Source organism: Saccopteryx leptura, chromosome 3 (genome assembly GCF_036850995.1).
Source record: "Saccopteryx leptura isolate mSacLep1 chromosome 3, mSacLep1_pri_phased_curated, whole genome shotgun sequence".
In the NCBI taxonomy this organism is placed as follows: Eukaryota; Metazoa; Chordata; class Mammalia; order Chiroptera; family Emballonuridae; genus Saccopteryx; species Saccopteryx leptura.
Genome location: NC_089505.1, coordinates 139,612,891 through 139,635,994, shown reverse-complemented (window position 1 = coordinate 139,635,994; position 23,104 = coordinate 139,612,891). Strand labels below are relative to the sequence as shown.

At 37.5% G+C, this 23,104-nt stretch overlaps 1 protein-coding gene across 2 annotated transcripts in view; it reads right to left on the bottom strand.

Annotated features, from left to right (window-relative positions):
* LEPR (leptin receptor) overlaps positions 1 to 23,104 on the bottom strand; it is a 117,584-nt gene that overhangs the window by 55,833 nt on the left and 38,647 nt on the right. For both annotated transcript variants that reach the window (XM_066376491.1, XM_066376492.1), the window contains exons 2-4: positions 19,087 to 19,142; positions 14,573 to 14,902; positions 12,216 to 12,339 (exon numbers count right to left, since the gene is read on the bottom strand). In XM_066376491.1, the coding sequence (XP_066232588.1) occupies positions 12,216 to 12,339; positions 14,573 to 14,902; positions 19,087 to 19,126 (494 nt within the window). In that variant the 5' untranslated portion in view covers positions 19,127 to 19,142. The remainder of the gene's footprint in view (positions 1 to 12,215; positions 12,340 to 14,572; positions 14,903 to 19,086; positions 19,143 to 23,104) is intronic.

The following is a 23,104-nucleotide window of genomic DNA, read 5'->3' as shown; positions in this document are numbered from 1 at the left end:
AGTGTAAATAACTTTCAAAATAAATGTAAAATAAAGGCATTTTATTTCCAGATGTACCAAAATTGAAAGAATTCATCACCATGAGAATTGCATTACAAAACATGCTAAAGAAAGTCCTTCAGGCAAAAAGAAAGGAATGATAGCAGATGAAAGTCTGGTTCATGTTACACAAAGAAATAAAATTTAATTGAGAGGGTAAATATTTACTGACAATCTAGAGCAAAATTAATTACCTTATAGTGTGAGGTTTATAACATAAGTAGAAGTAAAATGTCTGACATTAGCACCAAGCTTGAGGAGGGTGGTGATATGTTAGTATACAGTAAAGTGACGTAATACCATTTGGAGGTATACTATTAGGCTATAAGTAATGACTTATATTATAAATCCTAAAGTAGCCACTAAAATAATAAAACAAGTTATAGCGAATTAGCTAAAATAATCAAGTCAATGGAGTATTACTGTAAAGATAGAAAAATAGATTACTGATACAGAGTAGAGACCATCATCTATATGAACAACCAAATTTCTACAAAGAAAAAAGGCAGTTCTGTGGAGAAAGGGTAATCTTTTCAATAAATTGTGCTGAAACAATGGGATATCTATGTTCCGGAGGTGGGGGAGGGGGGATCCTTCGATCCATACCTCACACCAGATTCAAAACTTACTTCAAAACAGATCAGCAATTCAAACGTAAAGCCTAAGCTATGAAACTTCTAGAATAGAATATGGGAAAATTTTTTGTCGCCTTAGGATAGGCAAAAATTTGTCAGCTACAACACCAAAAGCATAATACACAGAGAACGAATTAATAAATTATACTGCTATCAAGATTGAAAACTTTTATTCTTCGAAAGGTGTTATGAAAAATAACAAAAAGTCAAAATAAGCACGTGAAAAGAAACCCAACATCATTAGTCATTCAGAGAACACAAATTAAAAGCACAATAACTTACCACTATCCACATATTCAAATGGCTAATATTAAAAAGATGAATTTCACCAAGCATTGAAGGAGGGCGCAGAAGAATTAGAATTCTATTGCAATGCTTTGCCTACCACTGTGAACCTAAAAATGAATGAATTAACCTTAAAAAATAATTGTAATTAGCTGGGTAAGGTTACTAACTCAAGGCATAAAGAGTAATAGTATGCAATCAAGACACAGAGAGTTGTTATTTCTGATTTATTAGTGTTTCTTATTTAATCTGCTTGGTCCCCTAGTCTAAGCCTTAATGAGAAGATTTAGAGTGGGAGTGTTGGAGGGTGTACCAATGCTTCACTCATCTCTGTCTTGCTTGAGCTATAATCATTCTGTCCATAAACACCAGGTGCCTTCTATCCAAACCACTCTGCTTTTTTAAAAAAAAACCTTGAGGATAGGGAGAAACTAGTTTTATTTGGGCATGATCATTGCCTTCAGAAATGCTGTAGTTCTTTTGGAGGAAAAAACTGTGTGAGAAATATACCAATTAAAACTTCAATGTGGAGAAGTGTTGCTTTAGAAGTCATGCTAACTAGCATTCAATTGAGCATTCAGAGATATAAACACATGAAAGAAACAGACCCTAATCTTTCTATACACATCCTACTAGTATTAAATGTTGTGAATTAAGATAAATTTTCATAATTTACCATAGATTTTAGTATTAATTTAGTCCTAAAATAATCATCCAGGAAACATTTACTAGATGTTTTAATGTGCAAAGCAGTCTACTGGGCACTGTGTAAGGCAGGGGTCCCCAAACTTTTTACACAGGGGGCCAGTTCACTGTCCCTCAGACCACTGGAGGGCCGGACTATAAAAAAAAACTATGAACAAATCTCTATGCACACTGCACATACCTTATTTTAAAGTAAAAAAACAAAACGGGAACAAATACAATATTTAAAATAAAGAACAAGTAAATTTAAATCAACAAACTGACCAGTATTTCACTGGGAACTATGCTCCTCTCACTGACCACCAATGAAAGAGGTGCCCCTTCGGAAGTGCGGCGGGGCCGGATAAATGGCCACAGGGGGCTGCATGTGGCCCAGGGGCCGTAGTTTGGGGACCGCTGGTGTAAGGAATGATATTGTTGTAAAAGCATACTAAATTAACACAGACACTTAAACTCAAGTTCTTCTGTTTCCGTATGAGCCATAGAATCTATGACCATAGACATGGAAGGGCATTGTGTGAGCCTCAGTTTCCTCAATCAGTAAAACAGAGAGAATGCCTGCACCATCTGGCATCACAAGGCTGTTGTAAATATCAAAGACCATGACATAAAAGTATTTTTGAAAACTTTAAGTGCTATATACCCATAAAATACTGTTTTAATCAGAGGTGGAATGACTTAGCACTTTCAATTTGATGTAAATCTTTAAACAAAACCAACAAAAAGCAATTTTAAAAAATATCATGCCATACCTTTTACGTGTTTTTCATATATTAAAATAAACGTTTTTACTAAAAGGATATAGAAGAAATTGAATAAATTTTGGTATTTTATGTCAGAAGTTTTAACTGAAAAAGTCTCAAATTTTAAGGAAAAATAGAACTGAACAGAAAAGAAGACATATATTTTCAACTAATATTTTTAAATGATAGAAAAGTCTAGTGATTTTTTAAAAATTTAGAATTACACTCTCTTGATTTAGATGGTTTTGCCAATCCCATCCTTTTCCAAACACAGTGAATATTTGTGGAATAGGGCTGATTACCAATTAGATTAGCTCTATGGTTTCTCTAACACTTCACTTTTGTGTATTCTATTTACTCAATCTTCACCTTTTTTTATATTTCAGTATACACAAAGAAAGTAAAAATATATAGCAAATGTTCATAGTAACTATATATAATGACTATACATAACTATATAATATGTATTACAGAAGGTTTCTCCAACCTGCTATTCTTGACCCTGTGTGACTTCTGGAAATTGTTTAGCTTACAGCTACTGATAATTGTCCTCTTCCCAGAAGTTTTTCTGTATATCATGGGCAGATTGGTATTCAGCCAAAGAGTCAAAGGGACCCCCGTTAAAATTTCTGTGTACTGCCCAGCTTCCAGTACTTTGCTCCATGGATTCAAGCCCCTTCATACTGTCTGAACCTTTACGTATCTCTATCTTCTTGAATCAGTAATATTTCTGGGCTCTGCTTGACTTCCCAGCCCTGCACCATGTTCAGGAAATAGTCTCTAGTTCAGAAAGCCTGAGTAATGTATGACTCACTTTGATTCCTTCTCTCGGGAATCACAGTTCTGTTCTGCTTTTGTCCTATATCTGAAAATAGATGCTTCCTACACTTTATCAAGTTTTCTAGTTGTTGACAGAAGAGGTATATTAGCCCCCAGGCCTTATTATCCCCTCATGACCAGAAGTTACTTTTGTTGACTCTTTTTATTAACTTCCGGAGATACAATGTAGTCCAAAACTTGGTTTTCTTTTTCTTTTCTTTTCTTTTCTTTTCTTTTCTTTTCTTTTTTTTTTCAAGTGAGAGGAGGGGAGATAGAGAAATAGACTCTCACACACACCCTGATCAGGATCCATCCAGCAACCCCCATCTGGGGCCATGCTCAAAATTGAGCTATTTTTAGCAACTGAGGTGGAAGATGCACAGAGCCATCCTCAGCACCCGGAACTGATGTGCTTGAATCAGTTGAGCCATGGCTGCGAGAGGGTAGGGAGGGAGAGAGAGAGAGAAAGAGAGAGAGAGAGAAGGGGGAGGGGAGGGGAGGGATGGAGAAGCAGATGAGCGCTTCTCTTGTGTGCCCTGACCAGCAATCGAACTCAAGACATCCACACACCAGGCCAATGCTCTACCGCTGAGCCAACCGGCCAAGGCCAAAACTTGGTTTTCCTTAAAGAGACTAGTAAAATGGAGTGGTTACTTGATGAAAATGTGTGATCAGGGAACCCATGTTTTAAATGGGAGTTACTAGAGTATATCTATCAGCTGAGAGGAAAACTTGACAATGCAAGAAAGAGAGAGGATCACTGCAAGAAAAGAGTTCTTGAGTAGGCAACACGAGATGGCACTCAAAACCCATGAGAAAGAGTTCCCTTTAGATGAAACACAGAGACATCACCCACAATTAAGAAGGAAACTGCATGGGCATTCACAGGAGCAGGCTGAAATATTTTTATGAAAGCCATCTTAAGAGACCCTCCCCCCTGCTCCTTTTTTCCTGGTGAAAAATCAAAAGCAAGGTCATCTCTCTGGCTTTCTCTAAGGAAATCTAGCTGCAATGTTGTAAGGTGTTCTATGGGAAATTCTACGTGACAAGGAACTAAAGGGGACCTTCAGTTATAGCCAGCGAGGAGCTGAGGCCCTCAATCCAGTAACTTGTGAGGAACTTGGAAGCCCAAGGAGGGAGCTTGGAAACAGATCCTCCTCAAGTTAAACCTTAAAATAACTGTAGTCCTAGTGGACATCTTCATTGGAAACATGTAAAAGACCTTGAGGTTGATGTACCTGGATTCCTGACCCACAGAAACTGTGAGATGACAATGTTTGTTGTTTTAAGCCACTAAATTTTAGACAATCCATTATATAGCATAGATAACCATGGCAACTGTTGGTACCTGGAAGTGGGATGCTGCTATAATAAATAAAAATATGAAAGTAGCTTTGGAACCAGAAGATGGACAGAGGCTGGAGGGAGTTGGAGAAGTATAATACAGAAAGCCTAAATTGCTTCACACAGAATTTTAGTAAAACTTTGGATTTTGTGACACTGTTCATGAGGGAGGGCATGAAAGGAAGCAAGGATCATGTTATTAGAAACGAAAGGAACGGGATCTTTCTGGTGTAGTGATAGACAGCTAAGTTAGTATATCTGCGGTTGGGTGGACAGCACAGAATGTGCCTCCTGAACTACGTAATCTACTTCAACTTCCAAGAGATCATTGAAGGTGCCTCTTAGTTTCTTCTCACTGCAGAAGGAGAATGTACCCTGAAGAAAGGGCTGTGAAACAGAAGGAGCCAGGACTTGGAAGCTGTGAAATGCCCAGCCTCTCTAGATGGCAAAGGATGTTAAAATTAAGAAATGACTTCTCAGCAAGATGAAAAGAAGACAGAGAAGAGCTTATCTCTAAGAGATCTGAGGACTTTTATTTTATGGAGTGAACCCAGTGCTGGGATTCAGCCGATTTGCACCGGTTCGGCAGAACCGATACCTAATTTTTGGTTGAGTTTGGTGAACTGGTTGTTAAAATGGCGCTTGTAATCAGGGTTCTCTCTAAAGTGGGCACCTGGGAAGCCGCCCAATGTGGAAATCACAAATTTACATTCCTTTTCTTTTTTAACGTTCATCTGCGCAACAGCGTTTTCTAAGCACCCGTAGTAATGTTCATTCTGTTCATAGGTGAAAAAAATTGCAAGCGAGGATGCCAATCAAGAAGCAATATGGAAATAGCTTAAATAACAGTTTTATTATTTTCCCCAGGTATTATTTAACATTTTTCATTAATATTTTATAACATAATCTAGTTTTGTGTACCTCTTTCACTGTTCTTATTTGAGTATTAAAGGCATGGAATAATAAACTACCTTTTGGTATATCTTTTTCTATACTTAAAGTGGTCATTAAGAGAACCAGTTGTTAAGTTATTTGAATCCCACCACTGAGTGGACGCCAATAAGATTCACAGGAGGCTGTGTGGTCTTGGGAGGAAATGACAGTAAAAGGAGCACTGCTAGCTCAGGCTGAAAGATGACAGAAGGAAGCAAAGCCACTGGACTTCCTGCATTGTACTGACAAGAGGCATGCTGAGAAAACTACTCAGCTGCAGAGATGTGCCACCTGTCATGAAAAAGGGAGGGTGATGCCTACGGCAGAATGAGGCACCCAGAAGGCAGAGCCTCGAAACATGGAGTATTACTCCTGAAGCTGAGGTAATAGAGGGAGTAAACTTAATCTGAGAGATGGAGGAAGAGTGGGTCAAAGTGTGGGATCCATGAAACTGAGATTATAGAAAGGGCACACATCATTAATGGCAAGGTCTAGAGTGTGTCCGTGAGAATGAGTTAATTAGGTCAGGTGAAAAAATAAACAAACAAGAATAGTAAAAAGAAAGCATTCAAGAAATGGAAGCTCATTCATGTGGATGTTGAAATCATCAAGAGCTGACAGGAGTAATAGTGAAGAGCCCAAGTAAACTAGGTGTTAGCAGTTACAAAAGTCCAGATTCCCTGGGTGACCCTTGCTTAGTCGTCCACATTGATCTGTCATCATTCTCCAGCTTCTTAACCCAACCACACTTAAGTTTCCAAGTCCGCAAATGTCCGTGTGTGCCCACGGGCCTTTGCAAATGCTCTTCACTCTGTCTGGCTCATTCTTCTCTGCCCCCTCAGGATCTTAGCACATACTTGTAGTATGTTTCCATATGTCCCTATCTTTATTATACGACAGCATTTTCAAACTTTATTATGCCCTTTGTTTTTACTATTAGCTCCAGGGGGGCAAAGGCTGTGTCTGAGTTTTAACTTTGTTCCCCACACTCAGCTCAGTGTCTGATGTACACAGTAGGCCCCTCATAAAGGAAAAAGGGGACTTCAAGTCTAAGTCTAAGAAAAAAGTTTTAAATCAGCCCCAAAATAGCACTTTTCTCTGGTATCTCTACTTCAGAGTCTCTAACAAACATTAATATCTGAGCTCAAACAATGCTTTCCTTTAAGGAACAGAGTTATAGAGTTTTAAATCTCTTATAAACTTTAGGTGTTAGTTCCTTTTTAAAGTATAATTTTTTACACGTGGAAGCATTTGAAACCTCTCTCTTGTGAATTCCCTAATGTCTAGAGATGGTGATTTTAATTTAAAAGTTTCTATAGTAAACAACATTGTGGATTTTCTCTTCCCTGGAGGTCTCATTTTTTGTACTGGCCAGCTCTTCCTTCTGATCTGAAGAGTTTTACTTAAATTACTTGGAGCTATATTGCCCAAAGATGTGCACAAAATTAGACTTCAAGGCAGAAACAATGTGATAATTGGTAAAATATACATATTAACCAAATCGTACAGAAGATAGAACAATTAATGTGGGGGGAAAAGAGAGAATGTTTCTCAAATTGAATGCACTTATGACTGGTTTTCCTGCATTAATATTTTTAGAAGTCTGAGTTCAAAATAAAAACAGATAAAAAGAATCTGCTAAACTCATCATATGAGCAAGTTTTGAAAAATCTAGTTAATTTATCATAATTTTTTTTTTCATTTTTCTGGGTCCTACCATTTAGAGAAATAGACCATTGGCTACTCAGATAATGCAAGTTAAAATTCTGAGCTATAGCTAAATTACTATGCAATTTTATAATGCTCTGATATATTCATACAGAATATCTTTTTCAGAAAGTGCATTACTCAAGACATAACTGCAGTCTACACATAATAAAATTTAAATCCTTACACATGGTCACAGAGCTTTAAAACTGAGCACGCTGTCCTAGCCTGCTGATAATATTTGAAATTCTCTTCAATGGGCACCTAGTGAGTTTTTGATCATTGTCCAAAGTATTTAGGTCACTGTAGGAATGAACTACATTGCAAAAGAATTCTTTTCCCTGAGTTAAAATCTGTTTTACCCAATAAAGCAGGAAACCTGCTGCTCCAAACTTCAAACATATCTTCATCCCATAGTACTTCTTTTATTCTCTCAATTCTCAGGAGACGAGGTGAACCTTCTTCATTTTAATACCAACCCTCTACCTGTGCTCTTTTTCTGGAACTTGCCTATTCAACTATTCACTATCATACATCTTCAATAGGCCCCTTTCTATCATATCTTCAACTATTCTCTCCCTGCTGGGTCCTTTTCTATAGACTAGAAATAAGCTCATCTTTCCCAAGCTTTAAATGTCTTCCCTTAGCCCTGCATGACCCATATTCCTCCACCTTCCCCACTTTACAATCTCAGCTCTGCTTGTTGGGCCTCTAGAGATTTATAGTTCAGTCATTTCCACTGTGGACATTTCTCTAGGTGCCCTGGTTGTCCAGCACCAGAGGGGAAAATCTACCCTTTTATGAAACACTAGGGTATGAACGTTCTTACCAATTAGACACTCCATTCAGGACACTGGCCCTAAGGAGCACTGCACAGAGAAGTGGGAACTAGCCCTGGCTGGTTGGCTCAGAGGTAGAGTGTGGGCCCCACATGTTGATATCCCAGGTTTGATTCCCAGCCAGGGCACACAGGAGAAGTGCCCATCTGCTTCTCCACCCCTCCTCTACCAGCTCTCTCTCTCTCTCTCTCTCTCTCTCTCTCTCTCTTCTCCTCCCCTCCCACAGCCATGGCTCTGGAGTGAGTTGGCCCTGGGTGCTGAGGATGGCCCCATGGAGCAACAGAGCAAGGGCCCCAGATGGGCAGATCATTGCCCCCTAGTCAGTGGATTTGACGGGTGGGAGTCTGTCTCTGCCTCCCTTTCTCTCACTAAATTAAAAAAAAAAAGGGGGGTAGGAACTAGCAGGGCTTCTAGATTCCTCAGGGGTAGCATCTAGTGACCAGCATTTAGATGTGGAAACAATTACCACAGAGACATTCAATTTCCAGAGGTGGCAGCAAGGGTGCCCTATGCTACTACTGCTGGGGTGACTAAGAATTAGCTCAACATAAGTTATAAATATAATCAAATAAAAAATGAGGATGATGTCAGTAAATCATATTTTCTTCCTTTTTTGTATATATTAACTGTGTTTTGTACACAAAATACAAAGAGTAACTAATTTTTTACTTTTACACATTAAGTGGTTTCCTCTGAATTGTCTCCTTCCCCTATCATTTCACATGTGGATTCTTGTTGGTGTTAACTTTACAATTTAGTATTTTGTTTACAGAATACTCGTTTAGGTGGGACTGTGTCTGAATGGAAAGAGAAATTTATATTGTCAAGATATCAGTTCTTTAAATGTTGCCCAGAAATGGGTACAATGACAATTGGCACATAGCAGCTCCTCATTTAAGTGTTTCCTTTTGTTCAGAATGTAGTTGCATCTTATTAAGTGAAAGCCTGAAACTATAGGGAAGTTGGAGTTCAACTATATGTACAGAGGTGTGTGTAGATGCCATGCAGCCAGTGTGAGTTATGCTGGTGATGAAGCTCTTCCCTCGCAGCTTCAAACTCACCTTCTATGCTACTCTCCTTTCCCAAGCTGTGGCTGGAACTCAGCACAACTCCTGGATTCTGATTAATTTCTACCCATAGGGGGCGCTAGGAGACTAGAAAGCTAACGGAGGAACAAGGGACTTGGTCCTTCTGGCTTTGCTTCCCATTCATCACCCCTAACAAACACTCTTCACCTGGGTAACAGCAGTTGATTTCAGTAACCGGGTTTCCCCCCCACCCCACATGCTCACAACCAACCATAGCATGCCTCCTCAGAGACCCTTCAACACCAGCCATCTACCAGCCCCTCCTCAGGTATGTGTATTCCAGCTCTGCAAGGTTCCTTCGGTACGAACTCCTCGGACATCAGCTCTTCAGGATCCTTCCTCCAAGCTTCCCTTGGTTCTGGCTACCTCCCTTTCCACTCCCTGAAGCAGCTTTGGCCAAAGGCCCCATTACTTCCACACTGCCAAATCAACATACTATTCAGACCTTATTATACCTTTTTGTCTAGGCAATATTATTTCTTCATCAATAATTTTTGGTTCATTAAAACATTTGGGGGGGGGGAAGGGGGTAAATAGACAAAAATTCCTTAGAAAGTATTGTAGCTAATAATGGTTGAGGTCAGCAGATTTGCACTGAATTTGAGCAGACAGTAGAACTGCGGAGCTGGAAAGCATCAGGCCATACGTGTTTATTAGAGGCTCACAAAGTCAGGCAAGTGAACAAACAAAAAAGGGAAAGAGCTAATAAACAAAGGAAAGCCTACTTTTCCCAGTGAAGGAAGGGAGCAGGGAAACCACACCTTGCAGGGGCGGGAGAGCGCGCTGGGAGAATCGCCCTGAAGGCGAACACCCACAGGCTATCCACGGTGGCGCTGCCACGTGCTCACGTGCTACTCAGGCAAAGGGCTTGTGGCAGTAAACCAGCAAGCAAGCCTAACACAGCTATTTTCCCCACAGCCGTATTGATTCAACAAATAATTTTAAAGCATTTGTGTGAAATATTTCCAGGGAGTTCATTTCCAGAGTTAGGAATGCTGTTAAGTATAGCAAATGCTATGTGTGTACATTTAGTAAGTGGCAGTTCTGGGTTGATGCTAGAGAATTTAAATTTCTGAGAAGTTTCCAGATAACACTGATCTGCTTCTCAGTACTATCTACTCATACATTTTTTATTTAATTAGCTTTTATTCATCCCTGAAGACTCAACTCAGGTGCCTCCTTCCTTAGGAAACCTTCGCGCCCTCCTTCCCTCACCAGCTGTACAGGACATCCTCATCCGAGCTGCCTCGCCATGCCCGTGTTCCCATGGCTTCAGGTGCTGGACAGATAGACACCGGTAACCACTACAACTGAAACCCTGAGCATATCTCTCCCAACCACTAGCCTGCGAGCCCCTCAAGGACAGAGATCATACTGTTCTTTTTTTTTTCTTTGTGACACCTTTAAGTTTCCTTTTAACCTTTTCTTATGGTAAAACACGCACAACATAAAATTTACCATTTTGAGTGCACAATTCAGTGACATTACGTACATTCACATTGTTGGGTAATTATTACCACCATCCAACTTCAGAACTATTTACATTTTCCCAAATTGAAACTCTGCACACACTTAAACAAGAACTCCCCACAACTCCTACCCCTAGTTTCTGGTAACCATCATACTGTTTTTTGTCTCTATTCATCTTTATATGTGGTGGTTTCTAGCACATTGCCTTTTTTTTTTTTTTTTTTTTTTTTTTTTTTTGTATTTTTCTGAAGCTGGAAACAGGGAGAGACAGTCAGACAGACTCCCGCATGCGCCTGACCGGGATCCACCCGGCACGCCCACCAGGGGGCGACGCTCTGCCCACCAGGGGGCGATGCTCTGTCCCTCCGGGGCGTCGCTCTGCCGCAACCAGAGCCACTCTAGCGCCTGGGGCAGAGGCCAAGGAGCCATCCCCAGCGCCCGGGCCATCTTTGCTCCAATGGAGCCTTGGCTGCAGGAGGGGAAGAGAAAGACAGAGAGGAAGGAGGGGGGGGGTGGAGAAGCAAATGGGCGCTTCTCCTATGTGCCCTGGCCGGGAATCGAACCCAGGTCCCCCGCACGCCAGGCCGACGCTCTACCGCTGAGCCAACCGGCCAGGGCCACATTGCCTCTTAATGGCATAATCTCACTAACTGCAGACTGAAGAAGGTAAGGCTTTCTCATGCATCAGATAAAAGAACAAATGAGAATTTTAAAGAGTTAAAATTCACATAGAAATGATAAGTATTGCCTGGCTGGTGATGGCATGGTGACTAGAGCATTGACCTACAACACTGAGGTCCCTGGTTCAAAACCCCAACGTCACCAGCCTGAGCACAGGCTTGGCAGCTTGAGGGTGGGGTTGCTGGCTTGAGCATGAGATCATCCACATGATCCCAAGGACACTGGCTTGAGCCCAGAGGTCACTGGCTTGAGCCCAAGATCACTGCGTTGAGCAAGGGGTTACTGGCTCGGCTTAAGCTCCCTGGTTAAGGTACACATGAGATGCAATCAATGAACAAGTAAAGTGAAGCAACTACAAGTTTATGCTTCTCATTTCTTTCCTCTCCCTCCCCCCCTGTCTCTCTCTCCTTCTAAAATCAAGGAAAAAGAAAAGAAATGATATGTATTATCATTGGAGTTATTAGAAAATTTGAATGATTTATTAGCTGTTAGAATTATAAGTAAATGGCTGTTTGAAACCACTGTCTTGGTTCTCTACTTAGCACAAATAAATATTAATCACCTATATTTTTAAGATAATAATAAAGAAAGAAATCTACCTGAAAAAGAAACAAAACTAAAATTTTACATCTTCCACTCAAATATATAAGACCCCTAAATTGATTTCACACTTTTTTTCAGAATATATGCCCATTCGTAACAGCAATGTCTTGCCACCCGAATCAACAGGAGGAGGAATGAGAAAACCTAATGGAAAAGAGGCAGTATAAAAAGATAAATAAACTGCCTTCTAGAAATCTACATAGACGTAAAAGGAAATGCAGGGATAGAAGAGGTTCCACAATCCAATTCTGTGTAAGAGCGATCTTGCTTTTTTTTTTTTTAATGTATCATAAAAATGTACAAATTAATTTATTTGGTACTTACAGAACATATAAAAGATGAACCTTAAGGTCATAATTCTTGAAAGAATTCTTAAATAAAGGCTCTATGTAACAGATGAGCAATTTCAGGTCCTCTTTCATCCAGCACTGTATGTTCCAGTTTGCACCTGAATTAAAAACAAACTACTTTAAATCTGAAAAACATTCTGAACAACTCACTGAAAGAGAAGAGCTAAATTAAATTTAGCAGTGTTCTGATAGAACTTGCATCGCCCATTCGGAGAGGGAAGAGAAACAGGCTATGTCTAGTGGTATGTGTGCTGAAGTCACTCAGTCCTTTTGGCCTTCAGTTTCCTTTTTTGGTAAAGTGAAATAATTAAATTCAGTTATTGCCTCTCAAACTTCTTTTTTATCCTGAACCTGTTAAGTAGGACTAATCCTCAAAACAAAATCCTCACAGACCTCAGTCCATGCTCGCTTTCCAAGAGAAAAGAAAGCATTAAATATTAAAATACAAGCAAATTTGGAGCAATATTTATGGGTCTACTTTAGCAATAAAGGCACAGTGATCACATTTGAACTATGATCCATGTCTTAAATCCTTATTATAATATTATAGGCTCCAAATATAACTGATGAAAGTTTATTTCACTGCACACTAAAAAACTCACCTCATTATGTAAGATAAACTATAGGTGATTGGTAATTTAGAAAGCAAGAATAGCAACAACTGAAAGTCATGACTAATGTAAGACAAGATCAAAACTACCCTTAAGGCAACACTAATAGATTTCCCCGGACCTGAGGGAGTTCTAGCTAGAAGAAGGACTTTGCAACATTCTCAAACCTAAGAAGCAAACAGCCTACGTGGCCGAATAATCAATGGAAATTCTCAGTAACCGCCACTTAAATTAGTCATTTTAGTTACATAAACTTTGACTCACTTAGAAATAACTATTATTAGCCTTTATTTATACAGTACATAAAATTAAAATCTACAGCATCACAATCGTTCCTTTCAAGTGAAGAAGATATTAACATTTTTTTTATCACTTCAAAGCTATTCCCAAGGGCCTAACTTCTTAAGTTCATTCTTAGTGCACTTAATAGTCACTGGAATGGCTAAATTTCCTTACAAATTAAAAAAAATTGCTTCATTTTAATGACAATGCATTGCAATAAAATTTTTATAACAAAATTAAATGACTATAGATTCAGTCAGAGGAACTGCTAACTTGTTTTAAAACGCTGATTGTATTGCATAGTTATGCTTTATCCTTATTCCTAAACTGATTTCAACAAACTGGAATGTTTCTTTCATCTAATCAGTGGTGCTCTACCAGGAGCAATTTGGTCCTCCATGGGGCATCTGGCAAAATCTGAAGATAGGTTCTGATTGTCACAAATGGGGAGGGTGTGCTATAGGCACCTAGTGGGCAGAAACCAGGGATACTGCTAAACATCCTACAATGCACAGAACAGAACCCATAACCAGAAATGATCTGGCCCAAAATGTCAACAGTGTTGTGGGTGAGAAATCCTGATTGCCCCTGTGTAGGAGTACTATACCTATGTGTGCCTTTATTCTCATACTGTAGGTGTCTTTATGCAGCTAAATCAATGGCCTCTGCTCTATCAGCTCTTCCAGAGGCTTGGAAATATTGTAATTTTGTTGTTTATATCTCCAGACGCAGCATTATTAACTACATTAGCTACATTTGGTATGCATTAACCTTAAACAAAAACTCCTTGATTTAAAATATATATTGGTTACAGAGTGATTCTTTGCTGGACCAATATTATTATTATTATTTATATATAAATAATTATATTCATAAATAATGCTCTGAAGTTTAACTACTTTAACAGTTGACTATTTTAAATATTTTATCTATTGGACAAAATAAGGTGTGCTTTTTCTATTTTAAAGCAAGTGTAGAGAGACTACACTTACAGGTTTAAAAAAAAATCCTTCATTACATTTTTATTTCCTTTTTATGAGATATAAAATAATTTGGGTTTTATAAGTTTGGTTGGCCATATGATGAATCCTAATTTTATTGCTAATATAGAATGATGATTTGTGTTAAAAATCTCATTAGGCCTTGGCTGGGTAGCTCAGTTGGTAAGAGCATTGTCACAATACGCCAAGGTAGCAGGTACAATCCCCAGTGAGGATACGTACAAGGGACAACCAATGAATGCAGGAAGAGATGGAACAACATGTTTCTCTCTCTCTCTCCTTTTCTTTGTCACTCTCTAAAAAAAAAGCTGTAAATAAACTTAAAAAAAATCCCATCCATAAGACATCTATCCCACATACAGTGAGTGTTCAGAGATGAAAAATTTTGTTCAATACAGTTAAATAACAGCTAAATCTTGGAACTTTAAAATACTTACCTATTTGTTGAAAAACTAAAGAATTTACTGTTGGAACAAATGCCTTTCCTTCAATGTTGTCCGTATTTACAGAGCAGTTTTTATCTTCGTCACTCCAAAAGCAACAGTGGATAGTTGGTTTGGATGATAAGTTAGAATAGTAGGTACCACTTGAATTAAATTTAGCTTCAAAAGGGGTCTCATAATTTCCATTCAAATTTGAAGTGTTCTTTGAGATTCCAGAAGGCAAGAGGAAGTCAGAGGTTGTATTTGGTGGCATGCAAAACAACTTAACTCTCCAAGGAGTAATGGGAAATGCCATGTTAACTGCCGTTATCACATAAGTAAATTCTGTTTGGACATTAAAAAGACACATAAAAAAACAATCATTTTGACTAAGAAAAAAAATAGGAAATATGTAAGATTAAACCATGCAGTGTTCAATAGTAATTATTGAACTTTCCAAGTGCTCAATCAGTACCATAGCTCTATGCTTTCACTGTACAAAGTGTTATACGTGAGAGGGTGCATTTATAGACAACTTCACCGCCTAGCACCCCTTCTTGGAAATTCACGCTTCCTTTTCCTCATTAGTCTAACATATTTATATTTTAATGAATGGAAATTATAACTAAATATTTCCATTTTGTTTTCTAAAAAAATGATATTCTAATGAACTTCAGCATAAATAAGAAATAGCTGGACATGCAATTACATAAACAAATATTAAAGTGCTGTTTTAATATTTCTTAAAGAGAATAACACAAAAACATTAAGAATACTTTCACTGAATGCTTCAGAAAGGGTTTGTCTTCAAAATCAGGATAGCTAGATGATCTGACTCTGCCCACAATCCTCCAATATGTGACATCTTTTAAAAAATGTCCTCTACACACTCTCCAGGAATTGATATACAATGACAAGACGTCATATGTGAACCTTCCGTTGTTGATTAAAGACTATTATCACACTTTTAAGATACATAAAGTTAAGAACAATTATATAATACCATACCCAAAAAAAATCCTCAAAAGTGATATCTGCTTTTTAATAACTGTTTGAAAATAAAAATTTTCCATAATTCTTTCTTTTACAAGTTGCCCAAATAATCCAACAGCTGTGTTACTAGACTAATGTAGAATGAGAATTCTACATTGATTTATATGGAATAAATATTTTAAAGGATTAGGGTAAATATAAAAATATAAGAAAATAAACATCATTAAAAAATAAATGCCCAATCATTTTAAGTTATAAAAATAATACATGCAAAAATATTCAAACAATACATAAATAATGACTGGTAACAATTTAGTTTCTAAACCTTTCTATAAATGTAAATTAATATAAATATGTATCAGATGTAAAAATGAAGGAAAAATCATTAGCATGACATATTATTTTGCACAGTGTTAATAATTAGCTACTATAACATCACCAAAAGTGAATCCTCATTGCAATTGTGTTCCTTTGTATATCAATATTTCTAACATGTTTCTAAAATTATAATTTCTCAATGAAAAGAGACTAAGTTATTTCTTTGGTGTTACAAAACTATGAATATGTAATGGTACTAATTAAAAGCATTGTATTTTCTAGCAGCACATGGAGGATTCAGTTGGCTGAACTGAAATTAGCCTAAATTCCTCAAAGAAGTATTTGAAATTTAAAACATAACAATGAATGTCAAAGACATAGCAACTACTGAATCAGATTAATTAAAAGATAATTCTGTTTTGTTTGCATGCTTTCTTTGCAAATGATATTTCTTTTCCTCCAAATGAACTCTAATCCTGCTAGTAGTCCAGAACTTGCATCTGAAAGCATATGTTATCATGGTAATAATATCCCAGGAACTTTTCTGATTCACAAAACTTGATCAAACTACAAACCTTTTGGAAAGCTAATGTGAAACATTTGAGTGGAACCTAATAAACACTTCCTAAAGAATATAACAGAAAATATATAAGAAAGCATGGGTATGTTGTTATTTTCTGGTGGTCTTTTGTGGCATAGTTTTTTTCTGAAATCTGTAACAGTGGAGTTATCCAGAGCATTTTCCGTTCATATATAGATGGCTACAATGAGAAAGAACACTGTGTGCAATAGGGAAGACTAGTAGAGAAGCTCTTAAGAGAGCCTTTAGACTGGTGGCCAATGAGATGCTCAGAACTAGTTGACACACAGATAACAATTGACAGATGAGATGGGTTTTGTTAAATATAGCTCCACTTTAATTTTAAAAAGGTAGAAAATCAACCAAAATTAGAGGATGAGTTGTTTTTTTTTTCAACATCAGAATAAAACTACAATGTAGTAAAAAACAAGTGAGAATAGTACACTTAAAAGTCATCAACAATGTATGACTAATTTCAAACAACAGCCTGCTGTGACTCAGGGCAGTTCAAATCACAAGATAGTAAAAGAACATCTGTAAGCTTTCTCTTGTGGATATTGCTGCAATACGTAGTTGAAAGACTAGTATGCATTTAATTTCTGAAAGCATTCTTCCAGTGGTATTCAAGATGGAAATTTCTAAGGTATGCACCATCCTTTGCTAATATCCCTTTATAACATGATATTTGTTATTGTTTACTAGAGTTATAATACAAAATAGCATTTCAAATGGCATTCCCATTCCATTTGAGAATAAACCAATCATTTTGTGGGTTTAGTTGTTATTATCACCATGTAAATGGCTCCTTGATACAAAGGATGAAAGGTTTCTTAAAAGATTTATTTATTTATTTATTAATTTGAGAGAGAGAGAGAGAGAAGGGGGGGAGGAGCAGGAAGCAGGAAGCATCAACTCCCATATGTACCCTAACCAGGCAAGCCCAAGGTTTCAAACCAGCGACCTCAGTGTTCCAGGTCGACACTCTTTCCAGTGTGCCACCACAGGTCAGGCCCAAAGGATTAAAGTTTTGTCTGTCAGCTGATATCCGTATACACCACATACATTTGTAATTTAATAGTGTTACATTTCCTAAATAAAATTAAAATATTTAAATATCATTAAATCTTGTTTCTAAGTATATAAGGGTATTAATGTATATACAAGATATAAAATTTTTGCTGTAAAAGAAAAAGTTAAAAAGCAAATGATGGCGAACATAATAAATGATCAGGGCTATGATAATTAATATTATGAGTCAAATTTGTTGACACCTACAAGGTACTCAGACATTTGGTCAAACATTATTCTGAGTGTGTCTGTGAGACTGTTTCTGGATGAACTTAACACTTGAATCAGTAGACGGAGTGAAACAGACTGCCTTCCCTAACATGGGTGGGCCTCATCCAATCAGTTGCAGACCTGACTAGAACAAAATAGCTGAGTTAGAAGGAACTCTTACTGCCTGACTGACATCGGCTTTTTCCTTCCTGTGGATTCAAACTGAAACATCAGCTCTTCTTGGGTCTCAAGCCTGCAAACGTTCAGAGCGTAACTGGTACCATTAGCTGTCCTGGGTCTCCAGCTTGCCTACTGCAGCTCTTAAGGACGTAGCCTCCATAGAGGTAAGAGCCATTCCTTCTAAGTCTCTTCCTAGATATATGTATGATTTATATATACATAAGTCTTACTGGTTCTGTTTCTGTGGAGAACCCTAACTACCACTACAAAGCTTAAATATCTACTACATTTAAGATATTTCTAAAAATCATCTAAGGCCAATAGATTCCAGGAAAAAAAATAATGAAAATATATGAGTTAGAAAAATCACATAATATAAATAGTCAATAAACAGTGCTCAACCTCACAAATAATCAAGTAAATAAAATTGAAACGAGATGCCATCTTTTGCTTATCTGACAGGGCAAAAAGTAAAAAAAAAAATGATATGCATCTCTGGCAGAAATGCAATGGAATAGCATTCAAATACTTGTATGCAGACTGCAAATGGTACAAAGCTTTGTGATTTCAGAGTATCAAATTAAAAAGTGTATACACTATTCAACATAAACATCCTTCTTTAGGAATTAATTTACACTAACATTTTTTCCAAATACACAATAATATATGTATGTAAATTTCAATGTAGCATTTTTTGTTACGGAAAGAGAAATTTCTATCAGTGGGGAACTGGTCAAATAAATTAATAATTTAAGATACATTCATACAGTTCATTGTCATACTACCATTAAAGAAATAAGTATATCAGTAAATGCTGAAAAAAAACTGGTATGATCATTGAAAAGCTGTTAAATGGAAAAAGAAAATTGCAAAACAGTATATATTATAAACCAATTCCATTTTTGCAACTATAAATAGGAACTGTGTGTGTGTGTGTGTTATACTTCTGGAAGGATATACATTAGGTTCTTTCCGAGAGGTTAAGAAGAGTTTTCATTTTCACACTATGTTCAAAGGGTTAGAAAGGTTTTTCATTTTCACACTTATCCTTTTGTTCAGTAAGCATTAGCATAATCATTCCTAACTGGAAATGGAAAATTTATTAGCCAATAAAGAAAATAGTTTCGCCAAGGCAAAATCTCTACCTTACATATAGACATTTAAAAGGCAAATAACTTACCCCAAAGTAACAAAGCCACACAAAATTTTTGACAAGTCATCTTCAAAGAAGAATACCTGAAAAACAGTAAATCTATAACTAATATACATACCTACATACATACATACACACACAGATAAAATAAAACCTTGACATATATACAAGCTGTCTGTGTAAAATATAAAAGGAAAAGGATTATATCCCTGGCCAGATAGCTTGGTTGGTTAGAGCAGTGGACCCCAACCTTTTTTGGGCCATGGACCGGTTTAATGTCAGAAAATACTTTCACGGACCGGCCTTTAGGGTTGGACGGATAAACACACAAAATAAAATTATGCGACCGGTGTAAAAACTGTGGTATTTTTAAATATAATTGTAGAACTTATGATATTTATTGGGCTAAGTTAAAGGAGGAACAAGCATGTCCTCATTATTCAGGCTATATTTAAATGTTATTCTGACAACATTTCATGTCTGACATCAATATGTAATATGATAGGTTCAGGCTCGCTACCAATCATGAACCTACGACAATAAAAATAAACATGAATCCACTGTGTACTCGTATGCAACTTTATTAGAAGCGTCCTCTTAACATCGCACCAACAACATAACATGAGTAACATCGTCTCTGCCTCCAAACACTTTACAGTCACTATGGTAACGTTTAAACATGCCTTAAAAATAAGATACAACACAAAAACAAATATAAAGTGCATGAAAAATACAACTCACCATTGTTATGAATATTGTAAGTTAAGGGTTATTTATTATAATGTTTATATAGAATGAGAGATAGTAGCCTATCTCTCAACAACCATAACGCTAAATCAGTGGGAGCCCTGAGCTTGCTTCTCTGCAATGAGAGGAGACGGTCCCATCTAGGCGTAATGGGAGACAATGACACCCGAAGTGTGTTGCTAATGTCCAGTCTATTCTGTAATTTTGTTATGGTTGCTGTCACTACAGAAAATCCTACTTCACACAAATAGGATATCGGAAATGGCAACAGGGTTTTTAGTGCTTTTGTGGCGATCTCGGGGTATTCTGCCATGACTTTAATCCAGAACACCGGCAGAGTTGTAGTCTCAAACATATTTTTAAGGCCACCGTCATTTGCGATCTCCAGTAGTTGATCCTCTTCTTGCATAGACATGCTGGATTCACCTGGTTTGTTGACAAATGGATCACGGATCCATTCCTTGGCAATTCGTGGGTCTTTTGTGGTTGGGAAGTAGCATTCAAACTCTTTTAAAAGGAAATACAGGTGATAGTGCACCAGCTGGGACAATGAAGGCTTGGGCTCAGTCTCTACCAAAATTCCTGCGAATGTTTGAAACATGTCAAATATACCCCTGTTCACGCGTCGTCCCCACAAATCCAATTTGGCTTTAAATACAGCTACTTTGTCTGCCAACTTGAAGACAGTTGTCATTTTCCTCTGAAGTGACCGATTGAATTCATTGAGGAGGTTAAATATGTCACACAAGAGAGTTTTGCGACCCATTCTTTGTCACTGAAATGTGATACTAGCGGTGACTTTTTGCTCTCGTAATTCAAACACTGGCCAGGGACCTCCCTTGGGATAACCATCTTATTTCTGTGTATAAGAGAAGGTGTCTGTGCTCCGCGTTCATTTCCTCACAAAGCTGCTCGAACAGGCGCAAGTGAAGGGTGTGTGCTTTGATGTGGTTAATAACTTACGACATCATTCAATATGCTGTTAAATTCCAGTGGTATATTTCGGCTAGCCAGCATTTCCCTGTGAATGACACAATGCGTAGACTCGCATTCAGGTGCAACCTCCTTAATCTGAGTAGTTAAACCAGACATCCTTCCGGTCATGGCAGCAGCTCCATCTGTGCATATGCCAACACAAAAAGACCATTTCAGTTTTCCTGATATATAGTCTTCCAGCAATTTAAGTAGTTCTGCGGCTGTGATTTTGGTTAGCAATGATAGTGCACATAACATATCCTCATGCACATCCTCTTGATAAAGACAACGCACGTAAACAAGTAGCATTGCCTTGTCAATCTCTATAGATTTGTCAATCTGGAGAGTGTACCACAGTGATTTATTAATCCTTTCCAACAATTGTGATTCAATGCCCTCTGTTATTTCCTCAATGTGCTGTGTGACGGTGGTAGCCGAAAGAGGCATCTGTGCTATCTTTTTAACCATAGCCTCTCCTAGAAGTTCACAACAAATGTCTTTAGTGGCTGGAAGGATCAATTAATTCTTCACCAATGGTGAATGGCTTCTTAGCCTTAGCAATACGATTAGCCACAAGTATGATGCTCTCAGTGCACTTGCATTTATTGATTAGTGGCCACCAGTAATTGTTTCTGTCCTTCTTGTTCATGCATTTTTCTTTCGAAATACTCAGAAGGCTTGTCTTTTAAAGTCGGGTGCTTGGTCTCCAAGTGGCGAAGCAGTTTTGAAGGCTTCATTGCCTCATTACTTAGCCGGTCGCCACATATTATGCAGAGCGGCCTTGGTGCGCGAGAATCACCAGTTGCGATAAATCCATACGTCAAGTAGGACTCCTGGTATTGTCTGTTAAATGGAGCCTTCTTTTTCTTCAAGGTGGTAGGTTCTTCTTCTGTCTCCTCACTGGCTCTTTTCCACTTCACAAAAACTTTCGATGGAATTTTGTTTTTCACTCATTTTGCTAGTTTATGGGTTTAATTTTAGCGGCAACATATCACGTAACCGAGATAAGCATCAAGAATGAGTCTTAGACAGATGTAACAGGGAATCTGGTCATTTTTAAAAAATAAAACATCGTTCAGACTTAAATATAAATAAAATGGAAATAATGTAAGTTATTTATTCTTTCTCTGCGGACCGGTACCAAATGGCCCACAGTATTGGTACACAGCCCGGAGGTTGGGGACCACTGGGTTAGAGCATCATCTTGATATGCAAAGGTATACTGGTTCAATCCCAGTCAGGGCACATACAAAAATAAATGGATGTTCTGTCTCTCTCTCTCTCTCTCTCTCTCTCTCTCTCTTTCTCTCATTCCCTTCCTCTCTATATAAAATAAATCAATAAACTTTTTTAAAAGTTTAAAGGAAAAGGATTATAAATGTCTTTAAATTTTAATCATCTGTAGAACTCTGTATCAATATCAGAAAAGTGTCTCACATTAAAGCACAACTTTGTTATAGATTTATTCCTGTGCAATGGTATCTTACGTAGTTAAAATAAGCCACATATTCATATATGACATAATTTAAAAATTGCCTTTATCTTTCTTATGATATAAAAAAGCCAAATAGTTATAGTATAAGTAATGACTGCATATTTTTTCCAATAAAGAGGAGATAATTTTCCAGTATGTTTTTGGAAACCCATTGTTCATTTGCAAATGAGGTAATATTCACACGCACAAGCTATCAGAGTAATTCCAGGGAAGTCTGATGGCTTAATATATCCAAATGATAGGGTGACTTCAGAGACCAGCTTTCCCAGGAATTCTACTCAGTTTGAAACACATCATGAGTATCTGTACTAGAGTGTCATGACTTAGAATGCTAGTATTATTCCAATTCTTTTATTATTATTATCTCAAATGAGAGATTCAATTCACTACACACAAGTTAATCTGAGCTTAACCTTCAAGTAAGCCCTGAATCAGGTGTCAGAAGCCTGGGGTGCCAATCTCGGCTCTCTTATTAATCAGCTGTAGGACTTGGGACCTCTATACTCTAGACCTCAGGCTCCTCACCTACAAATCAGACTGATGGATGATCTCTACAGTCAAGTTTAGAACTTCCCATTACTCTGCACGATTTTATCTGAATACAGAAATCACATCTTTATCAGAAAGAATATTATAAAATATTAAGTGAAAAACACGTTTTATAAGTTCTGAGAATTGGTACCGTGTAATGAGTAAACAGAAAAATGTGTTTGTGTAGTTCACAACTTAATAACTCTTGGGAAAGAAAACAGATGTGTAAAAACATTTTGTAGTCTGGTAATTTTGTTTTCCAGACTATCAGTTTGTCATCAGAATTTGGGTCTTTTA